Source organism: Cervus elaphus, chromosome 8, assembly GCF_910594005.1.
Source record: "Cervus elaphus chromosome 8, mCerEla1.1, whole genome shotgun sequence".
Lineage (NCBI taxonomy): Eukaryota > Metazoa > Chordata > Mammalia > Artiodactyla > Cervidae > Cervus > Cervus elaphus.
Genome location: NC_057822.1, coordinates 675436 through 695461, shown reverse-complemented (window position 1 = coordinate 695461; position 20026 = coordinate 675436). Strand labels below are relative to the sequence as shown.

Here is a 20026-nt window from a genome sequence, read left to right as displayed (position 1 = left end):
AAACAGTCCTACATTCTCATTTTTGCCCTGCCCCTGCTTAGCTCCATGATCTCAGGCAAAGATACCAGGTCTGTGAGCCTCCACCTGTCCATCCATGAAACGGGGTGATGACGATGCACATGCTGCCTCGGGGCTGCTGGGGGCGTGGGGTTCCCACCATGCCCCCGGCGCGGGGCGGGGGGCGGGCCCACCTGCCTCTGCAGCGAGTCCGCCCGCTGCTGCAGGGCCTGCGCCTGCACCTCCCGCTCGCTCAGGCCCAGGCGGCTGCGCTGCAGCTCCCCCTCGAGCGCACGCCGCTGCAGCTCCAGCTTCACGCTGCGGCTCTCTGACGCGTCCAGCACCTCCTTCAGACGCCGCTTGTCGCTCTCCAGCTTCGCCTCGTTGGCCTTCATCTTGCTGAGCTTCTCCTGGGGGTGGGGGAGGGTGAGGGCAGACCACCCATGCTCCCCACATCCCTCAGGGCCCGTGGAGAAAGTGAGGGTCGGCCTGGAAGGGGCCGGTCCAGCCACTCGCCGTGGGATCAGGGGTCAGCCTGACTCTCCTGGGGCTTCAGTGCCTCCCCCGTTCGCGGGGTCACTTGGGGACCCCAGGGCGCTTTCCAGCTCCACCCGAGTCTCACGGGCCGTGTGGTCCAGGCTCAGCCTCCCTCCCTGCACATCCAGGGAGCCCACAACCTGGGTGCTCACAGAGCACTGGGGGGTGGGGGGTGTAAAAGTGCAGACTCCAGGGCCTCCCTGCTCCACACCATGGCTCTCTAGAGAGCGGCCCAGAGCTGCCAGGTGGGCAGGGGCCCAGGGTCCCCCGGGGTTGTAAGGAATGGTGATCCTCCCCACCCTAGGCAGGGTGAGCTGTTGAAGGGACCTGGGGATTGGGGACAGTGTAGGAAGACAGACCAGAGTCCCTTTCCTGTCGCCATTCCAGAGCCGGGCAGGTCACGGGGGTGCTCTGACTGCAGCCCCCCAGGCCCGGCCCCCTGTCCACGGGCTCGAGCCCCAGCCCTGCCGTGTCTGGGCCCCACTGCCCTGCGCTGGCTCAGTCCCAGCTTTGTTCCTGGCCGCCTCCCGCGCCCCTGCGGCTAGGCCCACGGCCAGAGCTGGAGCCGCAGACACAACAAGCCAGCTCAAGCTCGGCCTGCAGCCAGGGGGGGGGGGCGGGCTGCGGGGGCAGGCAGGAGGGCTGGGGGAGGGTATGGGGGAATCTGTGCCTGTAAGAAGGGCTCAAGCCTCCAGCAGCCTGACCGTCGGCACCAGGACCTGTGTGTCCTGCCCCAGACACACACACACACACATGAATACATAGACATCCCCAAACACACATAAACCCCCAGAACAGCCCTGGCGCGACTACAGAGGCAAAGGAAACAGAGGTCCTGTGAGCACCGTCTGCGTGTTCACCGTGTACATGCACAGTCTCTACGAGAGAATTACTAGTCTCCCCCTTTCCTAGATGAGAAAAATGAAAATCACATGGTGAGGCAAGAACTTGAACCTATGTCTGTCAGCTGTAAATGCCCAGACTCTTTCTTCTACAGACTAATGACTTCAGTATGAAACCAGACAACAAAATCTGCACGTGCTTTTGGAGAAAGTCACAAGCTGATCACTGCAATAGGTGCTGAGAGACCCACACAGACAGAACACCCATACATGGGATCCCTCACAAACACGCACGCATGGGAGCACTCACAGACACCCACACAGGCACACACATCCACGCACGGGAGCACTCACAGACTTCCATGCACGGGAGCACTCACAGACACATACACATGGGAGTGCTCACAAACACCCACACACAGGAGCACTCACACCCACGCACAGGAGCACTCAGACACCCACGCACGGAAGCACTCACAGACCTCCCCTCACGGATGGGAGCACTCACAGACACCCACACAGGCACACTCACAGACTTCCATGCACGGGAGCACTCACAGACACATACACATGGGAGTGCTCACAGACACCCACACACAGGAGCACTCACACCCACGCACAGGAGCACTCAGACACCCATGCATGGGAGGGCTCACACACACCCATGCACGGGAGCGCTCGCAGACACCCACGCAGGCACACCCAAGCCCCCCGTGGCCCGCCCCCCGCCTACCTGGCTGGTCTGGAGCTCACTCTCTGTGGCCTGCAGGCTCCTCTCCAGGGCGGCCACGCGGTCCAGCACCGCCCGGCGCTCCCGCTCAGCGCGCCGCGAGTTCTCTTCCTGCTGCACCAGCTCGGCCTGCGCCCCGCTCAGCCGCCCATCCATGCTGCGGCGGGCTGTGGCCCCACCCGGCCCGTCAGGCTCGGCCGAGACCTGAGCCATCCGAGCCCTGGGGGGTGTGGGTCTGGACGTGAGGCACCTCCCTCCCCCCCGGAGGAGACTATCTCCTGCCTCCATGTGAAAAGCGTGAGACCGAGGCGAGGACACCGGGGTAGACCCACCTTCCTCGCTCTCGACCACGGCCTTCTCCAGCTGCCTGGCCCGCGAGGCCGCGCCGTCCCGTGAGGCCTCCGTCTCAGCCAGCTGCTGTCTCAGGGCGCTCGTCTGGACGCGAAGCTCATCCTGCGGCCCGGGTCAGGCGGGGAGGAGACCCGGCTCTGACTGGCAGCCCCGCGCGGGGCCCTGGCCGTGGCTCCCCCCGCGGCCCCTCGCCCCTCGCCCGCTCTCTCTGGTCCGCGGCTCCCTCCGTGGCCCCTTGCCCCTCACCCGCTCTCGCTGGGCGTCCCGCAGCTCCTGCACGAACTCCTGCAGGGCGCCCCGCACCGCTTCCGGGTCCAGGTCTGCAGGCCCCGGGGAGACGGCCGGTCCTGGGGAGGGCGGCTGGGACGCGGGGCCGTGTTCCACGGGGTCGGGGCTACTGAGCCCTTCCACGCTTCCTAGAGGAGGAGACAGGCTGGGGAACACAGGAGCCACGGGCCTCTGCACAGCCCCAGTGCATCGTGCCTGCTGCGCCCCGCCGCCCGTGAGCTCCCCATGGCACCGGCTGGGTCCGCTCACCCTCTCACTTCACCTTTGATCACCACTCACAACCCTCAAAATCACACCCCTGTCCTGGCCATCCCCTGCTGCTCGCCCTAGCATCCATCTCTCTCCTTATAACCGGGCCAGTTGATACCACCCACAGCTCCCAGGGTCCCACATTCCTCCTTACAAAGGCTCTAGGGTCTCTGTACATGCTATTATTCTCTTCTCTCCCCAAGGCTTCTCTGGCCCATTCCTTTAGGCCTCAATGTAAAGACCACTCCTCAGAGGCCTCCCTGACCCCAGCCTTGGGTTGGGGTGAGCTCCTCCCCACCTCCTGGGGGTCCAGTGTCTGCCCCCCACCCAGACCACAAGCACCATGAAGGCTCCATCCCAGGGCCCAGGCTATGGGTTCACACTGCCTCGCTTCAGTACCTCCCTATACTGACCACTTAGGGGTTCCCTGGCGGCTCAGACGGTAAAGCATCTGCCTTACCAGTGCAGGAGCCCCAGGTTCAATCCCTGGGTCAGGACGATCTCCTGGAGATGGGAATGGCAACCCACTCCAGTATTCGTGCCTGGAGAATTCTATGGACAGAGGAGCCTGGAGGGCTACTGCCCATGGGATCGCAGAGTCGGACACAACTGAGCGACTAACACACACACTCCGAGTGCTTACAATGGGCCAGACGCTGGACCGATGCTTTCCCTACATCACCTCATTTCATCCTCACAGTAATTCCCTGAGAGGTAAGGACCAATCTCCCCCCTTCACAGGCTGCACAGGCTCAGAGTGGATTTTGTCAGTTCATTTGCTCAGTCGTGTCTGACTCTTTGCGACCCCATGGACTGCAGCACGCCAGGCTTCCCTGTCCATCATCAACTCCCGGAGCTTGCTCAAACTCATGTCCATCGAGTTGGTGATGCCCTCCAACCATCTCGTCCTCTGTCGTCCCCTTCTCTTCCTGCCTTCAATCTTTCCCAGCATCAAGGTCTTTTTCAATGAGTCAGTTCTTCTCATCAGGTGGCCAAAGTATTGGAGTTTCAGCTTCAACATCAGTCCTTCCAATGAATATTCAGGACTTATTTCCTTTAGGATGGACTGGTTTGATCTCCTTGCAGTCCAAGGGACTCTCAAGAGTCTTCTCCAGCATCACAGTTCAAAAGCATCAATTCTTTGGCACTCAGCTTTCTCTGTGGTCCAACTCTCACATCCATACATGACTATTGGAAAAATCATAGCCTTGACTAGATGGACCTTTGTCGGCAAAGTAACATCTCTGCTTTTTAATATGCTGTCTAGGTTGGTCATAGATTTTCTTCCAAGGAGCAAGCGTCTTTTAATTTCATGGCTGCAGTCAGCATCTGCAGTGATTTTGAAGCCCAAAAAAATAAAATCAGCCACCGTTTCCACTGTTTCCCCATCAATTTCCCATGAAGTGATGGGACCAGATGCCATGATCTTCGTTTTCTGAATGTTGAGTTTTAAGCCAACTTTTTCACTCTCCTCTTTCACTTTCATCAAGAGGCTCTTCAGGCCCTCTTTGCTTTCTGCCGTAATGGTGGTATCATCTGCATATCTGAGGTTATTGATATGTCTCCTGGCAACCTTGATTCCAGCTTGTGCTTCATCCAGCCCAGCATTTTGCATGATGTACTCTGAATATAAGTTAAATCAACAGGGTGACAATATACAGCCTTGCTGTACTCCTCTCCCAATATGGAACCAGTCCATTTTTCCATGTCCGGTTCTAACTGTTGTTTCTTGATCTGGATGCAGATTTCTCAGGAGGCAGGTCAGGTGGTCTGGTATTCCCATCTCTTTCAGAATTTTCCACAGTTTGTTGTGATCCACACAGTCAGAGGCTTTGGCATAGTCAATACAGCAGAAGTAGATGATTTTCTGGAACTCTCTTGCTTTTTAGATGACCCAGTAGATGTTGGCAATTTGATCTCTGGTTCCTCTGCCTTTTCTAAATCCAGCTTGAACATCTGGAAGTTCTCGGTTCAAGTCCTGTTGAAGCCTGGCTTGGAGAATTTTGAGCATTACCTTGCTAGCATGTGAGATGAGTGCCAATTGTGCAGTAGTTTGAACATTCTTTTGCATTGCCTTTCTTAGGGATTGGAATGAAAACTGACCTTTTCCAGTCCTGTGTCCACTGCTGTTTTCCAAATTTGCTGGCATATTGAGTGCAGCACTTTCACAGCATCATCTTTTAGATTTGAAATAGCTCAACTGGAATTCCATCACCTCTACTAGCTTTGTTCGTAGTGATGCTTCCTAAGGCCCACTTCACTTTGCATTCCAGGATGTCTGGCTCTAGGTGAGTGATCACACCATCGTGGTTATCTGGGTCATTAAGATCTTTTTTCTATAGTTCTTCTGGGTATCCTTGCCACCTTTTCTTAAGTGATTTGCTTGGCCTCAAAGCTTGGAAGATCCAGGGCTGAGATTGGAATGCAGGTGCCCATATCTCCCTGCAGAAAAACAAACTCTGCTTGGGAGATGATGGGCAGTGAAGAGGAGGGAGCGGGGAGGGCAGACAGAAACAGGACGGCACCTAGAGGTCAACATGGGAACTGCAGGATGAGGAGTCTGCCTGCCCTTAGCATCCTCCAGTCTCTGCCTGCTGCTGCTGCTGCTGCTGTCACTTCAGTCGTGTCCGACTCTGTGCGACCCCAGAGACAGCAGCCCACTAGGCTCCTCTGTCCCTGGGATTCTCCAGGCAAGAATACTGGAGTGGGTTGCCATTCCCTTCTCCAGAGGATCTTCCAGACCCAGGAATGGAACCCGCCTCTCCGACACTGCAGGCAAATTCTTTATCGCCTGAACCACCAGGGAAGCCCCACACTGGAGGAGGGGGGACCCTAATCCAATACGATTGGTGTCCTAACAGAAGGGGACATTTGGGGGACTTCACTGGGAATCCAGTGGCTAGGACTCCATGCTCCCAATGCAGGGGGCCTGGGTTAGATCCCTGGTCAGGGAACTAGTTCCCACAGGTTGCAACTGAGAGCTCACACGCTGGAACTAAGAGCTGGCACAGCCACAAAGGGGGGGCTTGGACACACCCTCAAGGAGACCCCACGTGAAGACCGGGATATGCTGCTGCCGTCAAGAAGCTACCAGAAGCTCGGAGCCTGGAGCAAATTCTTCCCTAACTCTGCGGAGGAAGGATGGCCCTGTCAACACCCAGACCTTGGATTTCTGGTCTCCAGACCCACAAGACACAAATTTCCCTTGTTTAAGCCACTCAGTTTGGGCTGCTTTGTTACAGTAGCCCTAGCAGATACAACCACAAACTCTAAAACCAGTGAGCAGTAACTCCTAATCCTCCCTTCCCCACACCTCTGGCAATCTCTAAATTCTGTCTCCATGAATGTCTGTTCTAAATATTTTCTATGGGTAGAATTATATTTGTTCTTTTTTTTGGGGGGGGTCAAATGGCTTATGGGATCTTAGGTCCTTCACCAGGGATCGAACCCATGCCCCCTGCAGTGAAAGTGCTGAGTCTTAACTGGATCCCCAGGGAAGTCCTTGTATTTGTCCTTTTGTGACCAGCTTATTTCACTTAATATAATGCTATTAAAATTCATCCACCTTGCAGCACAGGTCAAGATGGCCCTCTTTCTTAAGGCTGAATAAACTCCATTGTATTCAAATACTACATTATCAATTCACCTGCTCATGCACACTTTGAAATGCTGCACAATATCTATTCAAGTGCCTCTTTTCAATTCTCTTGGGTATATACCTAGGGGTGGAATTGTTGAGTCATATGGTAATTGGGCTCCAAAATCACTGCAGTGACTGCAGTCATGAAATTAAAAGATGCTTGCTCCTTGGAAGGAAAACTATCACAAACCCAGACAGAGCATTAAAAAGCAGAGGCATCACTTTGCCAACAAAGGTCTGCATAGTCAAAGCTATGTTTTTTTCCAGTAGCCATAAACAGATGTGAGAGCTGGACCATAAAGAAGGCTGAGCACTGAAAAATTAATGCTTTTGAACTGTGGTGTGGGAGAAGACTCTTGAGAGTCCCCTGGACTGAAAGAAGATCAAACCAGTCAATCCTAAAGGAAATCAATCCTGAATATTCATTGGAAGGACAGATGCTGAAGCTCTAATACCTTGGCCACCTGATGCAAAGAGCCGACTCATTGGTAAAGACTCTCATGCTGGGAAGGATTGAAGGTAAAAGGAGAAGGGGACAGCAAAGGATGAGATAGTTAGATAGCATCACGAACTCAATAGACATGAATTTGAGCAAACTCCAGGAGATAATGGAGGACAGAGTCTGGCGCGCTGAAGTCCCCGGGGTCACCAAGAGTCGGACATGACTTAGCAACTGAGCAACAACGACAACAAATAGTAATTCTGAAGTTTAGTTGCTTAAGGAACTGTCAAACTATTTTTTCACTGTGGCTGCTCTATTTTACATTCCAACCAGCAATATCCCTTGACTTTTTCCTTACCTATTTTCTAGCCCTAGGAGTCAAGGTGAGACTGGGGTTAGGCTGAGACAAGAGGAGGGCTTCCCGAAAGGCTGCCTGCACCCCTGAAGCGCAGTGCTGACTTTCCCAGTGTCACCCCCTGGGCCTTGGGAGCAGACGGCAGTTGGGAGGATCTCTTCTGAAGTTCCTGGAATGGGGTTGGGTTGAGTGTGTATCTTTCTAGGGTAGACATAGTGGCCACAGGCCAGAACGGAGGAGTGGGCGGCTGTGATGGGAGACGGAAGAAGATGAGGAGCTGGTGGAGAGGGGGCAGGAGTCAATTATAGAGGACAGGGACACAGACCCAGAGGAGTTAAGGACGTTAAGATGCAGCACTCTCAGCCACTATGGAAAATAGTATAGGAGGTCTTCAAAAAATTAAAAATTAGAGGTGCCATATGACCCAGCAATCCCACTCCTGGGCATCTACCCAGAAAAAAACATAATTAAAAAATATGCACACACCCCTGTGTTCTCAGCGGCACTATTCACAGTATTAAGACACGGAAGCAGCCCAAACGTTCATCAAAGATGAATGGATAAAGATGCAGTACGTGTATACAATGAGCTACTACCCGTCATGGAAGAGAATAAAACAACGCCATTGGGAGCAGCATGGATGTACCTAGAGATTATCACACTAAGTGAAGCAAGTCAGAAAGAGAAAGACAAATACCGTATGATTTCACTTACATGTGGAATCTAAAATATGGCACAGGGACGTCCCTGACGGTCCAGTGGCTAAGACTCCGCACTCCCAATACAGGGAGCCAGGGTTCAATCCCTGCTCAGGGAACTCTCCCAGCTAACTTAACATCCAGCACGCCAAAAACGAAGAAGGACGGTCCTGCGTGCCACAGCTAAGCCTGAGTACAGCCACGTGAGTAAATATTTTTTAAAATATATGGCACAAATAAACTCTTATGAAACAGAAACAGGGTCACAAAAATGAATAACAAACCTGTGGATGCCAAGGGGGAGACGGTTAGGACAGTGTTGACCTGGGAGTTTGGCATTATCAGATACGAGCTATTTTATATAGAATAAATAAACAGGAACTATACTCAATATTCTGTAATAAACCATAACAAAAAAGAATATTTTAAAATATACATACATACATAAAGTGAAGTGGAAGTCTCTCAGTTGTGTCTGACTCTTTGCGACCCCATGGACTTACACAGTCCACGGAGCTCTCCAGGCCAGAATACTGACGTGGGAGCCTTTCCCTTCTCCAGGGGATCTTCCCAACCCGGGGATGGAACCCGGGGCTCCTGCACTACACATGGATGATTTACCAGCTGAGCCACCAGGCGAGCCCAAGAATACTGGAGTGGGAGCCTTTCCCTTCTCCAGCGGATCTTCCCGACCCAGGAATTGAGCCGGTATCTCTCGCACTGCAGGCGGATTCTTTACCAATTGAGCTATCGGGGAAGCCCACTTACATCCATATAAGTGAATCACGTCACTCTACATCCAAGATGACATTGCAAATCAACTATAATTCAATTAAAAAAAAAATGCACCTTCTGCTTCCTTTAAAAAGAAGCAATCAATCCACCTGTGCCCGGTTGCCTCCGTGAGGGGGCGGGGCTGAGATGCGCTCAGGGGAGGAGGCCCGGCTAAGGGGCCTGAAGGTGATTTGGACCTCAGGTGGGCGGGCTCAGCGAGGCCATCAGAACCAGCTGCAGGGCAGGGTCATCAGAGGAGGTACAGCCCAGCCCAGGGTGCCTCGTGGCAGGACAGAGCTAGGCCTGGAGGCGGACGAGGGGCGGAGATCCCGCAAGGCCCGCGTGCAGACCCCCACCTCCGTTCTCACCTCCCGCAGGCGCGCCCCGGGCGGGGGAGCCAGCCACCGGCCCCCCGAGCCCCAGGCCCCGGCGCAGGGCCGAGCGCAGGCCGGCAAGCTGGGCCTCTGCCGCGCGCCGCTGCGCCTCCACGCGGGCCCGCTCGGCCTCCAGGCCCTGAGCCCGGCCCTCGGCTGCGCTGAGTCGCAGACCCAGGTCCGCGGCCTCAGCCCGGGCGGCCTCCAGCTTGAGTCCCAGGCTGCGGGAATGGTCCAGCTGCTGCTTCCGGGCGCCGCGCGCCTCCTCCAGAGAGCCCAGCAGGTCTCGCTCCCGGGCCCGGAACTCGCCTTCTTGCTCCTGCAGCTTCCGCTGGGCCCCCTGGAGCTGGAGTGGGGACAAGGCCCGGGAGTAGGGGTCAGCAAGGCCACCCCTCAACCGACATCCAGCCTCCCAGGTCCGGCCTGGAGCCCACGGGCCCAAAAGTAGGGTACGCAGCACCTGTGGTCTCCACCCAAGCCGGAGATGCCTGAACGTCGTGGGAGTATGGAAGGAAACGGTTAGCGTTTGTTTTCTCTCTTCCTTCTCTGTATGTGCCTTGCAGTGTACACCGTTTACTAGTAATAAACTAGCAGCTAAGGTCTGCACAGATAGGACTTACTAGTGCCAGGCACTAAGTACTGCCCCCCCCACCTAGAAAATCAAGTCTAATTACCACTATGAATCATCTCCATTTTACAGATGAGGAAACTGAGACACAGGGCAGTTATGTACCTTGCTCAAGGCCACAATGCTAGAAAACCGAGAGCTAGGATTCAAAGTCAGCCACCCTGGCTCCGGAGCCTTTTCTCTTAACCGCTAGACCAGTGCCTCTCAGTGCACGGAATTTACCAACACATCACACAATGACAGGAGGTGCTGAAAGAACTCTCTGCCAGCCATGTGCATGATGACATACACGACACATGCCTCTGGGTCAGAGAATGAGTCAACCTCTTGCTCACTGCCCTTACTTTCACTGAAACGCCTCCTGGATGCCAAGACCTGCACCAGGGCCTGGTGTACACCCCCGGCTGGGCCAGCCCCTATCCTGTAATTGCTCTGAAGCACAGAGAGGTTGAGTGACTTAATCAAGGTCACACAGTAGACTCAGTGCCAGAAAAGAGTGGAAAGAGTGTCGGCTTTGGAGTCAGACAGACCTGGGTGGCTCTGTGACCTTGGGTAAGTTCCCTTGACCTCTCTGAGCCTCGGTATCTGGTTCTCTCTAAACTGAGGCTAATTATACCTACCTCATGAGGCTGCTGGGAGAATCAAACAAGTTTCTGTCTACAAAGCTCTCCCCACCCCTGCTACCCAGTTCTTGCAGTTATTATTCTTATTATTATACTTGGGGAAGAATCCCAAGGAGTGGGGATCAGGGACCAGTCCTAAAGCATGATCTCTCAGAATGACTCCAGCAGGGACTTCCCTGGTGGTCCAGTATTAAGACTCTGTTTCCACTGTAGGGGGCATGGTTCAATCCCTGGTCGAGTAACTAAGATCCCACATGCCAAGCAGTGTGGGCAAAAAAAAGATTCCACTATCGGAGTCCCCCGCTCCTTCTGACTGCCCCGAGGGTCCTCCCGTCCAGGCTGCCTGCCCACCGCCTGGTTACCTCCTGCCGCAGGGCCTCCAGGCTGGCCTCACCCCGCAGCAACTTCTGTCGCAGGCCCAGGGCCTCCCGTCTGCCCTCCTTCTCTGCCCGCTCGCCCAGCGCCAGGCGGCCCTGCAGCTCCAGCAGCTCTCGGCCCAGTCTGGCGTTCTCATTGTCCAGCATCTTCATCTGGGAGAAAGAATGGGCACAGGCAGGACCGAGGACCCTTCTCAGCACCCGTGCTCCCTTCGAGCCCAGGGTGCCCGTGAGGGCCACAAGCTCCAGCGGCAGTCCTCCAGCTCTGCCCCGGTACCTGCCTGGCCCAAACCTGGCAGAGGGGACTTGGGACCCCCTGCTCTGGAGACCACGGCCGCGCGTGCTCAGTGTCGGACCCTCTGCAGCCCTGTGGACTGCAGCCCACCAGGCTCCTCTGTCCATGGGATTCTCTGGGCGAGAACACTGGAGCGGGCTGCCATTTTCTCCTCCAGTGGATCTTCCCCACCCAGGATGGAACCCACATCTCTCACACCTCTTGCATTGGCAGGTGGATTCTTTAGCACTGAGTCACCTAGGGAGCCTAGGGATACATACACTGAACACAACCCTAATCCACTGGAAGCCCATGCCTGATAACTCCAGCAAGGCCAGGCACCTGGGCACCAGTGAGCTCAGTGTACCACCTAATCACAGCTACCTACCACGGAGAGTGGGGGTAGGGAGTGCTGAGCCCCTCGGAGTTCTGCAGGGCAGGGACTCTAGGTCATCTTTCACCTCCACAATGATGCCTAACTTTTATGGAGTGTCTACCACAAGTCCAGCCCTGTTCTAAGTACTTTGGTCATGTGAACTCATTAATACAGGATAGGTACTAAAATTATCCCTCTTTAAAGACAAGAAAATGAAAACTCAGAGAGGTGAAGTGACTTGCCCAAAGTCACACAGCCCACAAGCAGCACACTGGGATTTGATCTCAGACAAGTAGAATCAAACGGATGTTTCTAGCCCCCTATTTCCCCAGGAGCAGGTGAGGATGAGGCCTACATACCCTGAAGCACTGTAGCAGGGAACTTGAAAATGTGCTATGGCACACAAAACCCCAGCAAGAGCCTGGCACACAGATGTGAGTTCCCTTCACAGATTCGTGGTTTCCCAGGACTTCAGCCTAACAGGGCCTGGGTAGAGGGGCGCATTGGTGGAAGGTGGGCGGGATCTGTTATTCAGGCTGTAGTATCTCTGGGGGAGGCAGAGCCTGGGTGCCAAAGGGGGCTGTTTCCTGTCCTGCTGGCCAGTGCCCAGCATACAGCGGGCACTTGTTAAGTGCTTGCTGCTGTTGGTGGCCTTGGAGGTCATCTAGGTCAGTGCTCTGCAAGCTGCAGACCAAGATTCCACAGGCCAAATTCCACTAGTCACCTGTTTCTATAACGGTTTGAGCTAAAGATGGTCTGTATGTTTTTAAGTAGTTAAAAATGACTCATTTTTACATGGTTGAAAGAAAAGCAAAAGAAAAATATTTCTGACACATGAAAAGTATATAAAATTAAAATTTAAATGTCCACAGGCAAAGTTTTAATGGAACACACTCCACTCATGTAGGTACCATCCTACATGGCAGAGTAGAGTAGTCGTGACAGAGAGGCCCAGGAACCTGGAGATATTTACTATTGGGCACTTTACAAGAAAGGGTTTGCCAGCTCCTGACCTAGTTCATGGGATCTGCACCTCCGGTTGTTCACAGATCCCTTTGAGAACTGGCTAGGAGCCCGGGACCCAATCTTTGGAGATATGTGAACAAATGTGTACACAAGCGTACACACACACACACGCACACAGTTTCAGGGTTTGAGGACTCCTTGAAGACCATCCATTAATGCCAAGGACAGCTAACAGGCCTTGTTACAGTTCAAGCCCTTGGTTTTAAATACACAAGGGGCCTCGGCTCCAGGAAGGGGGTGCAGTGGACTCGGGGCCCACAGCACGTGCCAGCGGGGGGACGGGGGGAGGGGAGTACCTGCCGCCGGAGCTCCTGCAGCTCCCGCCGCGCCTCCAGCCGCGAGCGCTCCACCTCCTGCAGCCCGGCCCGCAGCTCCCCGGCCTCCTTGCCCACAGCCACCCGGGCCTCCTCCAAGAGCACCAGCTTCTGCTCCTTGTCCTCTTTGGCAAGCTTCAGGCTGGAGGGAGCAGAGGGCAGAGGTGGCCTGAGGTCCTGGGGAGGGCACCCTGAGTGACCCCATATAGCAGCCCTTCTGCCTGGTTTCTGAAGGGGCTCTGGGAGCCTCCTGCCTACAGGTGCCCAGTGCCGCCTGCCACGCGGTCCTCCCCTGGGCCAGGCCCTCCAGGGACGGGGAGCAGGCCCTCGTCCGGGAGAGGTGGACCAACAACGCACACTGGTCTCCAGGGTGATGCCGGCAGGTGGGGCCAGGGTCTGGACGCCCGCCCACTGGCCACCACCACTTCCCTTCCTGCAGGGAAGGAAAATCACCTCAAATGAATCAAGTCTGAGCTTGGTCCGAGGACAGGGACACCCCACCTGTACGATTCCCCCAAAACCCTGGGGGTGGAGTTAGTCCCAGGGATGAGGTTGAGGACCATGAGGGGCGGGGGTCGGTGAGGGGCGGGGTGGGCGGCCGCGGCCCACCTGACCCGCTCGCTCTCCGCTGCCTTCAGGGCCATGCGCAGCTCCTCGTTGGAGCGCCGCAGGGCCTCACGCTCCCTGGCGCCCTCACTCAGGCTGCGCCGCAGCTCACTCGCCTCCTGGCGCTGGGCCTCGCGGCCGTCCTGGCCCTCCCGCACCTTTCGCTGTGCCTCCAGCAACTCCCGCCGCAGCCCGCCGCGTGCCTCCTCCAGCAGGCGCAGCTGGGTCCGGAGCTCTTCTGCCTGTGAGGACAGCGGGTGTCCACAGCTGGGGGCTAGGCCCCCATGGGCTGGGTGGGAGCCCGCCCATCCCTGTTTCCCTGGGCACAGGGCGCCGGCCCCATCCCTCTGCTGCAATTGGGCCTGCAGGTGAGCAGGTTATGATCTGGGGCAAAGCATGCTGGAGTCAAGGGTGCTCTGGCCTGAAAGAATCATCAATCGGGGCTTCCCTGGTGGCTCAGATGGTGAAGAGTCTGCCTGCAATGCGGGAGACCCGGGTTTGATCCCTGTGTCAGGAAGAGCCCCTGGAAAGCACAACAGCTACCCACTCCAGTATTCTTGCCTGGAGAATTCTTGCCTCCATGGACAGAGGAGCCTGGTGGTCTACAGTCCCTGGGGTTGTAAAGTCAGACACAACTGAGCAACTAATACTACTACTACCTAATCATCAATCAAGAGTGCCCTGCGGGACCTCTGTGGTGGTCCAGTGGCTAAGACTCCCCACTTCCCCTGCAGAGGGCACGGGTGTGATCCCCGGTTGGAGAAGTTGCCACATCGTGCAACACAGCCCCCCAAAAAGATCAACCATCCTATAGATCAACCTTAACACGTTATTGACCAAAGATGTATTAATACAACTTTTGTTACCTGAATACATTGACCAAAGACGTTTCAATATTCACTTACAAATTGCTGGCCACAGGCATTAGTTTCTGCAAAAATCCCTGGTCAATAATGAGCTAAGAAGGCGGGGACCCCACCAACCTTTCTGTGAGAGCTCAAGCTCCACATATACAGCAGGCTGTTAATAAATGTTTGCTGCCTTCCGTTCTGCCTTCCTTCCCTTACTCTCAAGGGCACCTTCTGGGACCCCCAGCGGCCTCATCTGTGCTGCGGCGGAGGGGTGAGCAGACGGGCGGGCGGCTCACCTCGCGCAGGGAGGACTCCCGCTGGCGGCCCAGGTCCCCAGCCTGCTCCCGCAGCCTCTTCACCTCCTGGGCGTGGGCCGCGGAGGCCTCCTCCAGCTGGGCCCGCAGGTCCCGCAGCTCGGACGTCAGAGCATTCACGGTGCTCTAGAACCGACGGCTCCTCAGACTTGGCCCTGTGGTGTCCGCCCCGGCCCTGCCCCCGCCAGCCCGCCCCTGACTGCAGCTGGGGTCCACTGTCGGCTCCCAGGGCAGCCCCGCACACCGGCCCATCAGGCCCTCTGTGATCTCCTGACACTCAGCAGGTGCTCTGCACGCAGCTTGTCCCCCTCAGACTAGGGGTTCACAGGGCCCAGCTGTGCCCTTTCCCTCCAGTGGGGACCCCCAAGGAAGGGTGACGCCTCCCGCACAGCCTGGAAGCTGCCACAGGGTACAGTCACGCCTCCAAGCCCCGGACCCACCCCGCCGGGGGCCACACCTCCGCTCCACCCCAGCCCCGACCTCCGCCAATACCCCGCCCCCCTCCCCGGGCCCCGCCTCCTTGCCCTGCCCCCACCTCGCCCGGTCCTCTGCCCGCCCCCGGGCCACGCCCCCCACCCCGCACCCCCCCCTCCCCCCCCCGCCCCCCGCCTGGCCCCCGCCCTACCCGGTCCTGCTCCTGGCGGCTCTGGGCGTCCCGCTTCTGTCGCTCCATCTCCAGGGAGACGGCAGCGAGGCTGTGCTGCGTCCCCATCAGCTTCTCGGACAACGCCGTCTTCTCGGACTCCTTCAGGGACAGGGCCTGGGGAGAGGCGGGAGCAAAGGGCTCAGGGCCCTGGGAGGTCCTGCGCGGATGCTCGGGCCTTCCCCCACCCTGCCCTGGGAACGGTTCCCCGGGGGGCATGGGGCCTGACCGGGCCACCGCAGGTGGAGCCGGGGCCACGGCGCAGCCCCAGGAAAGAGCTGTTGCACTGTTGTTATGACAGCACTAACAACCTGTACACGGACACAACTTGGAGATCACACATCCTGAAGGGCCTTTCATTAGTCCCATTTTACAGATGAGGCTACTGAGGCTCAAAGGCGTAAAGTGACCTGCCCCGGGTGACACGGCGGGTGTGAGGAGATGGATGCAGCCTGCCCTGTCTCCATTACGTTACAGGAAGGTCAGGAGTTAGTTCTTTCTGAGGAGGGTCAGCTGCCGCACAGAGGCTCTGTGGGGACTGCTTGGAGGCAGTCACAGGGATGCCATGCCTGGCCCAGGGTGGAGGAGGGGTGGGCGCAGGGGGTCAGCTTTTCAGGAACACTCATGGTGTCAAGACTGCGGTGGCCACTCGGTAAGCTCCCGCCGTGTGCCAGACCCACCCGCTGGACATGGGGGTCTTGGTGACGCCTCACAAACGCCCCTTGAGTTCCCACTGTGTGGTGAGGAAACCGAGGCCCGGGAAAGGACTCCTGGCCGCAAGCCTGGGTGGCAAGTGGGTCCAGCCCCCAGGGGGCGGCCGCCGGAGCCCACGCACCTGCTGCTTCTCAGTCTCGGCCAAGAGCAGGCCCTCGTCGCGCTCCTGCTGCAGGGCGGCCATCTCCTCACTCAGCTCTTCCTTCTCGGCCTCCAGCCGGGCCAGCAGCTCCTCCCGCTCCCGCTGCAGCTGACCCTGCAGGCGAGCCCGCTCTGCGCCCAGCTCCTGCCACGCCGCCTCCTGAGGGCCAGACCCAGGTGTGCATGACCCACGCGGCCTGGTGGGCAGCCGCTCTCCACCCCCAGGGGGCGGCCGGGCCGCGGGGCAGGTGGGGTGGCTGAGAGGAAGGGCTGTGCCGGGGACATGCCGGGCTGTGCAAGCCCCAAGGAGCAGTGGCTAGCGGGCTGGGAGGATGGGGGCTGAGTGGAGCAGGGGCAGAGAATGTTTCCTAAAGGAAATGAGCAGCAGTCACGTAGAGAAAAAAGAAAAAGGATCCTGGGCCAGAGTACAGCCCCAGAGATAGCTCGGAGGAAGGAGGAAGACGAACAGGGAAACCATGATATTTACGGTCCCTGGAGCTTGAATTACAAGGTGGACAGGGAGAAGGCCAGGGCCAGAGCCACAGGCAGCAGTCAGGCCAGACCACACCAGACCAGTGGGCGTTAGGGAGGAGTGATCTGATTCCTAGGGACAGCAGAGGTCTCAAGCCAGGGTGATAAGGGGCAATCTGAATTTTAGAACACTGGGTTGTTGTGGGCTTCCCTGGTGGCGCTAGTAGTAAAGAACCAATGTGCCAATGCAGGAGATGTAAGAGACTCGGGTTCGATCCTTGGGTCAGGAAGATTCCCTGGAGGAGGGCATGGCAACCCACCCCAGTCTTCTTGCCTGGAGAATCCATGGACAGAGGAGCCTGGCAGGCTATAGTCCATGGGGTTGCAAAGAATCGGACACAACTGAAGTGGTTTAGCACGGACACACGCAGTATGTGGAAGAAGGCCTGGGCCTAGGGGTCTGGGCCAGTTGTGAGGACTGAGGAGGCCTGGGTCTGAGAGCCGCAGATCTGCTGACATTAAGAGGCTGAGTCTGGGGGTGCAGGGGGAGGGAGGGCGGGCATGGAGTCTGGCCACCAGGACTGGGTGGGTGAGACCCACAGGCAGAGCCCCCCCGGGGCCTGAGGGGGACGCCTGGCCCCGCACTCGTCCTAACAGCTGTGAAGACTGCCTGCCTAAAACGCGGTGCCACCCCTGCTGGGAAGGGGGGCTCCATCCACCCAAATCCAAGAAGATGGGGTGCATGGGCCGCTGGTGGACAGGGCCACAGCCCGAACCCTCTGTTAGAGGCAGCCCAGTCCAAGACGGGTGACGCAGGGCCCTGCCCAGAGGCCCGCCTGGGAGTGTTTCAGCGCAATGACCACAACAGCACCCATAAAACGCCTGCTCTGTGTGAAGCCCTTCATGTAGTTCAGCTGGCCAAAAAGTTCGTTCAGGTGTGCCACACCAGCCCGAGCAAGTTTTTTGGCCAGCCTCAGACTATCACCATCCCCCATGGTTACGATGAGGATGTGAAGGCACAGACCTTTGGTAACAGAAGCAGCAGGTGGCCAAGATCAGGTCTAAGCCTGGGCAATACAGCTCCAGAGCCAGTGTTCTTAGATACTTCTGTTCTGTTCTTTCAGTGACCTGGGCCCTCACTTTCCTATGTACTCTGGTCCCCAGAATTTACTTTCAAATGCAAATAGCACTTCTTCGCAAATTAAAGTGCTTTCCTGCTATACATTAGATCAGCATTTTCCAAACATGTCTGTGGACCTCCTGCCTTGGATTACCAGGGCTAGAACAGATTGGGGCCTGGGAATCTGCATGGTTGATAAGAAGGGGCCCCTGATGGATCCTCCCAGCTGCCCCCAGGGCTTCTGAAACACAGTTGAAGTTCCATTTCACAGATTTGGAGACTGAGGCAGAGTGAGAAGGCTGACTTGCCTGAGGTCACAGAGGAGCTAAAGCCAGTGGTTCAGAGCCACCCCTCCCCACCCAGCCCGCCCCAGCCCGCCCCAAGCCAGCGGCCCGAACCTTCTCTCGCTGGAGTCGCTGTAGGTCCTCCTCGTGGGCTGCCCGCTGCTCCCGCAGAGAGGCCTGGGCCTCCCGCTCAGCCTGCAGCAGCTTCTGGGCCGTCAGCTCCTTGTCCAGAGCAGCCTTCTCCTCTGTGGCTGCCATCTGCTGCCGCAGGCCCGCCAGCTCCCCTGTACAGGAGAGATGGGATGGAGTCAGGTTTGGAGGGGAACTCCCCAGTGGGCCAGCAGACTCGGGCCAGGGGAGCCACGGGGGCAAAGTTCCAGAGGGGAAAGCGTCCCTCTGGTATCAAGGCTGAGTTCCCTTAGAGAACCTCCTTGCCCTCTCTAGGCCGCAGTTTCCCCGTTGGCTGCTGCATGGGCCCAGTGGCCATGCTGACCTGGAACGGCATCAAAACGGGGAGGACGCAAACATACGGCAACCCCCGTCACCGAGTGCTTACTCTGGCAGGCACCTGGCGGGCACATCACAGCTTCACATCACAACTAGGCGGCTCACCCCCGACTCCCAGATGAGGACAGGGAGGCTCAGAGGAGACAGGTGACCTCCCAAGGCAGCGCAGCTTTCCGTAAGACGCCACCTTTAATGACTGACTGCCATACTATCCTTGGGGGACTGTCAGCGCTAATGAAAATGACCGTGATGAGGGTGCACCCCACTCTGGACAATCTAAAAACCACCTTGGGGGCTGGAGGTCCGCCAGGGTCTGTCGGCATTTCCCTTCTTGAGGTGCTCAGTGTTTGTTGAGCGAGAAAAAACCCCGAGTTCAGAGACTGGGGGCAGTGAAAGTCATCGTGAAAGCAGCCGACGGCGGCTCCACAGAGAGTTCAGGGCTCTCTGAGGGTCCTGGTGACGATAAACAGCAGGCATCATGCCAAGGCCATGCTTCCCTCACCTCGTCTTGGTGAAGTCTCAGGAGGTGGGGCTCCTCATTCCTAACTGTCAGATGAGGAGCCCGCAGCCCAGAAAGAGGAGGGGCTGGGAGCCAGGTCAGCCGAAGCCAAGGAACCCAACTTCAGGGAGAGCCCAGAACTCCATGGGGTGCAGTCTGGGTTAGAGCCTGCTGTTCCCCGCCCCTTGCCCCAGGCCTGCCTACCGGCCAGGGCCTCCTTGGCCAGCAGCAGGGCCCGCCCGTCTGCCTCCAGCTGCTCCCGCCGGGACTCGAGCTGCGCCAGCTGCCTCTGCACCTCAAACAGGCTGCTCTCCAGGGCTTCCTTCTCCAAGCTGCAGCACACGCAATACCTGAGGCCTGAGCCCCCTGGGCCTCAGCAGATTCCAGGGCGTGGCCAGGCAGGGCCAGGTGCCAGCCTACCTGCCCAGCCAGGTCCACGCTCCCCGGGGAAGCCTGAGCCCTGGCTCCTAAGTAACTGCCCCTATGGGCCAATTCGTGGGTGGGGCTGGTCAGCGGGCAACCCTGGCCGATTCCCCCCAGGGTGGGTACCCCCAGCGGACCGGGCAGAGCCCGAGGCCTTACCGCAGGCGTGCGGCCTCCTCCAACAGGGCCCGGCCTTCACGTTCAGCAGCCGCCAGCTGCACCGCCAGGCTGGCCCGCTCCTTGGCCAGCGCCTCCTTCTCCCGGGTCGCCTGCTCCAGCACCTCCGTCTGCCGCTGTGTCTCCTGTCGCGCCTGCTCCAGCTGCTGCTCCCGCTCGCTCAGCTGCCGGGAGAGCTGGCCCCCACCAGGTGCAGTGAGCACCACCCCTGGGGTCTCCCCGGCTCATCCTGAAGCATCCCAGCCCTGGGCCTGACCCAGCCCCGGCCTGGCAGGCAGGAGACCAGGCTCAAGCCCAGGGTCTACCCTGATGAGCTGTGTTTATTTGGGCAAATCACAGCCTTCTCTGGACCTGCAGTGCACACTGCATGCAAACCTGAGG

General features: G+C 57.5%; 1 protein-coding gene across 8 annotated transcripts in view; it reads right to left on the bottom strand.

Moving 5' to 3' along the window:
• The window catches only part of CROCC (ciliary rootlet coiled-coil, rootletin), a 49669-nt gene that overhangs the window by 4406 nt on the left and 25237 nt on the right, over nucleotides 1-20026 (bottom strand). For 5 of the 8 annotated variants that reach the window (XM_043908926.1, XM_043908923.1, XM_043908922.1 and 2 more), the window contains 13 exons: nucleotides 19628-19821; nucleotides 19250-19377; nucleotides 18154-18323; nucleotides 16145-16324; nucleotides 15292-15426; nucleotides 14649-14792; nucleotides 13505-13743; nucleotides 12878-13037; nucleotides 10891-11058; nucleotides 9272-9623; nucleotides 2704-2873; nucleotides 2110-2559; nucleotides 192-407 (listed from right to left, as the gene is read on the bottom strand). In XM_043908926.1, the coding sequence (XP_043764861.1) occupies nucleotides 192-407; nucleotides 2110-2559; nucleotides 2704-2873; nucleotides 9272-9623; nucleotides 10891-11058; nucleotides 12878-13037; nucleotides 13505-13743; nucleotides 14649-14792; nucleotides 15292-15426; nucleotides 16145-16324; nucleotides 18154-18323; nucleotides 19250-19377; nucleotides 19628-19821 (2706 nt within the window). The remainder of the gene's footprint in view (nucleotides 1-191; nucleotides 408-2109; nucleotides 2560-2703; nucleotides 2874-9271; nucleotides 9624-10890; nucleotides 11059-12877; nucleotides 13038-13504; nucleotides 13744-14648; nucleotides 14793-15291; nucleotides 15427-16144; nucleotides 16325-18153; nucleotides 18324-19249; nucleotides 19378-19627; nucleotides 19822-20026) is intronic. The other 3 variants (XM_043908924.1, XM_043908928.1, XM_043908929.1) reach the window with 2 other exon arrangements.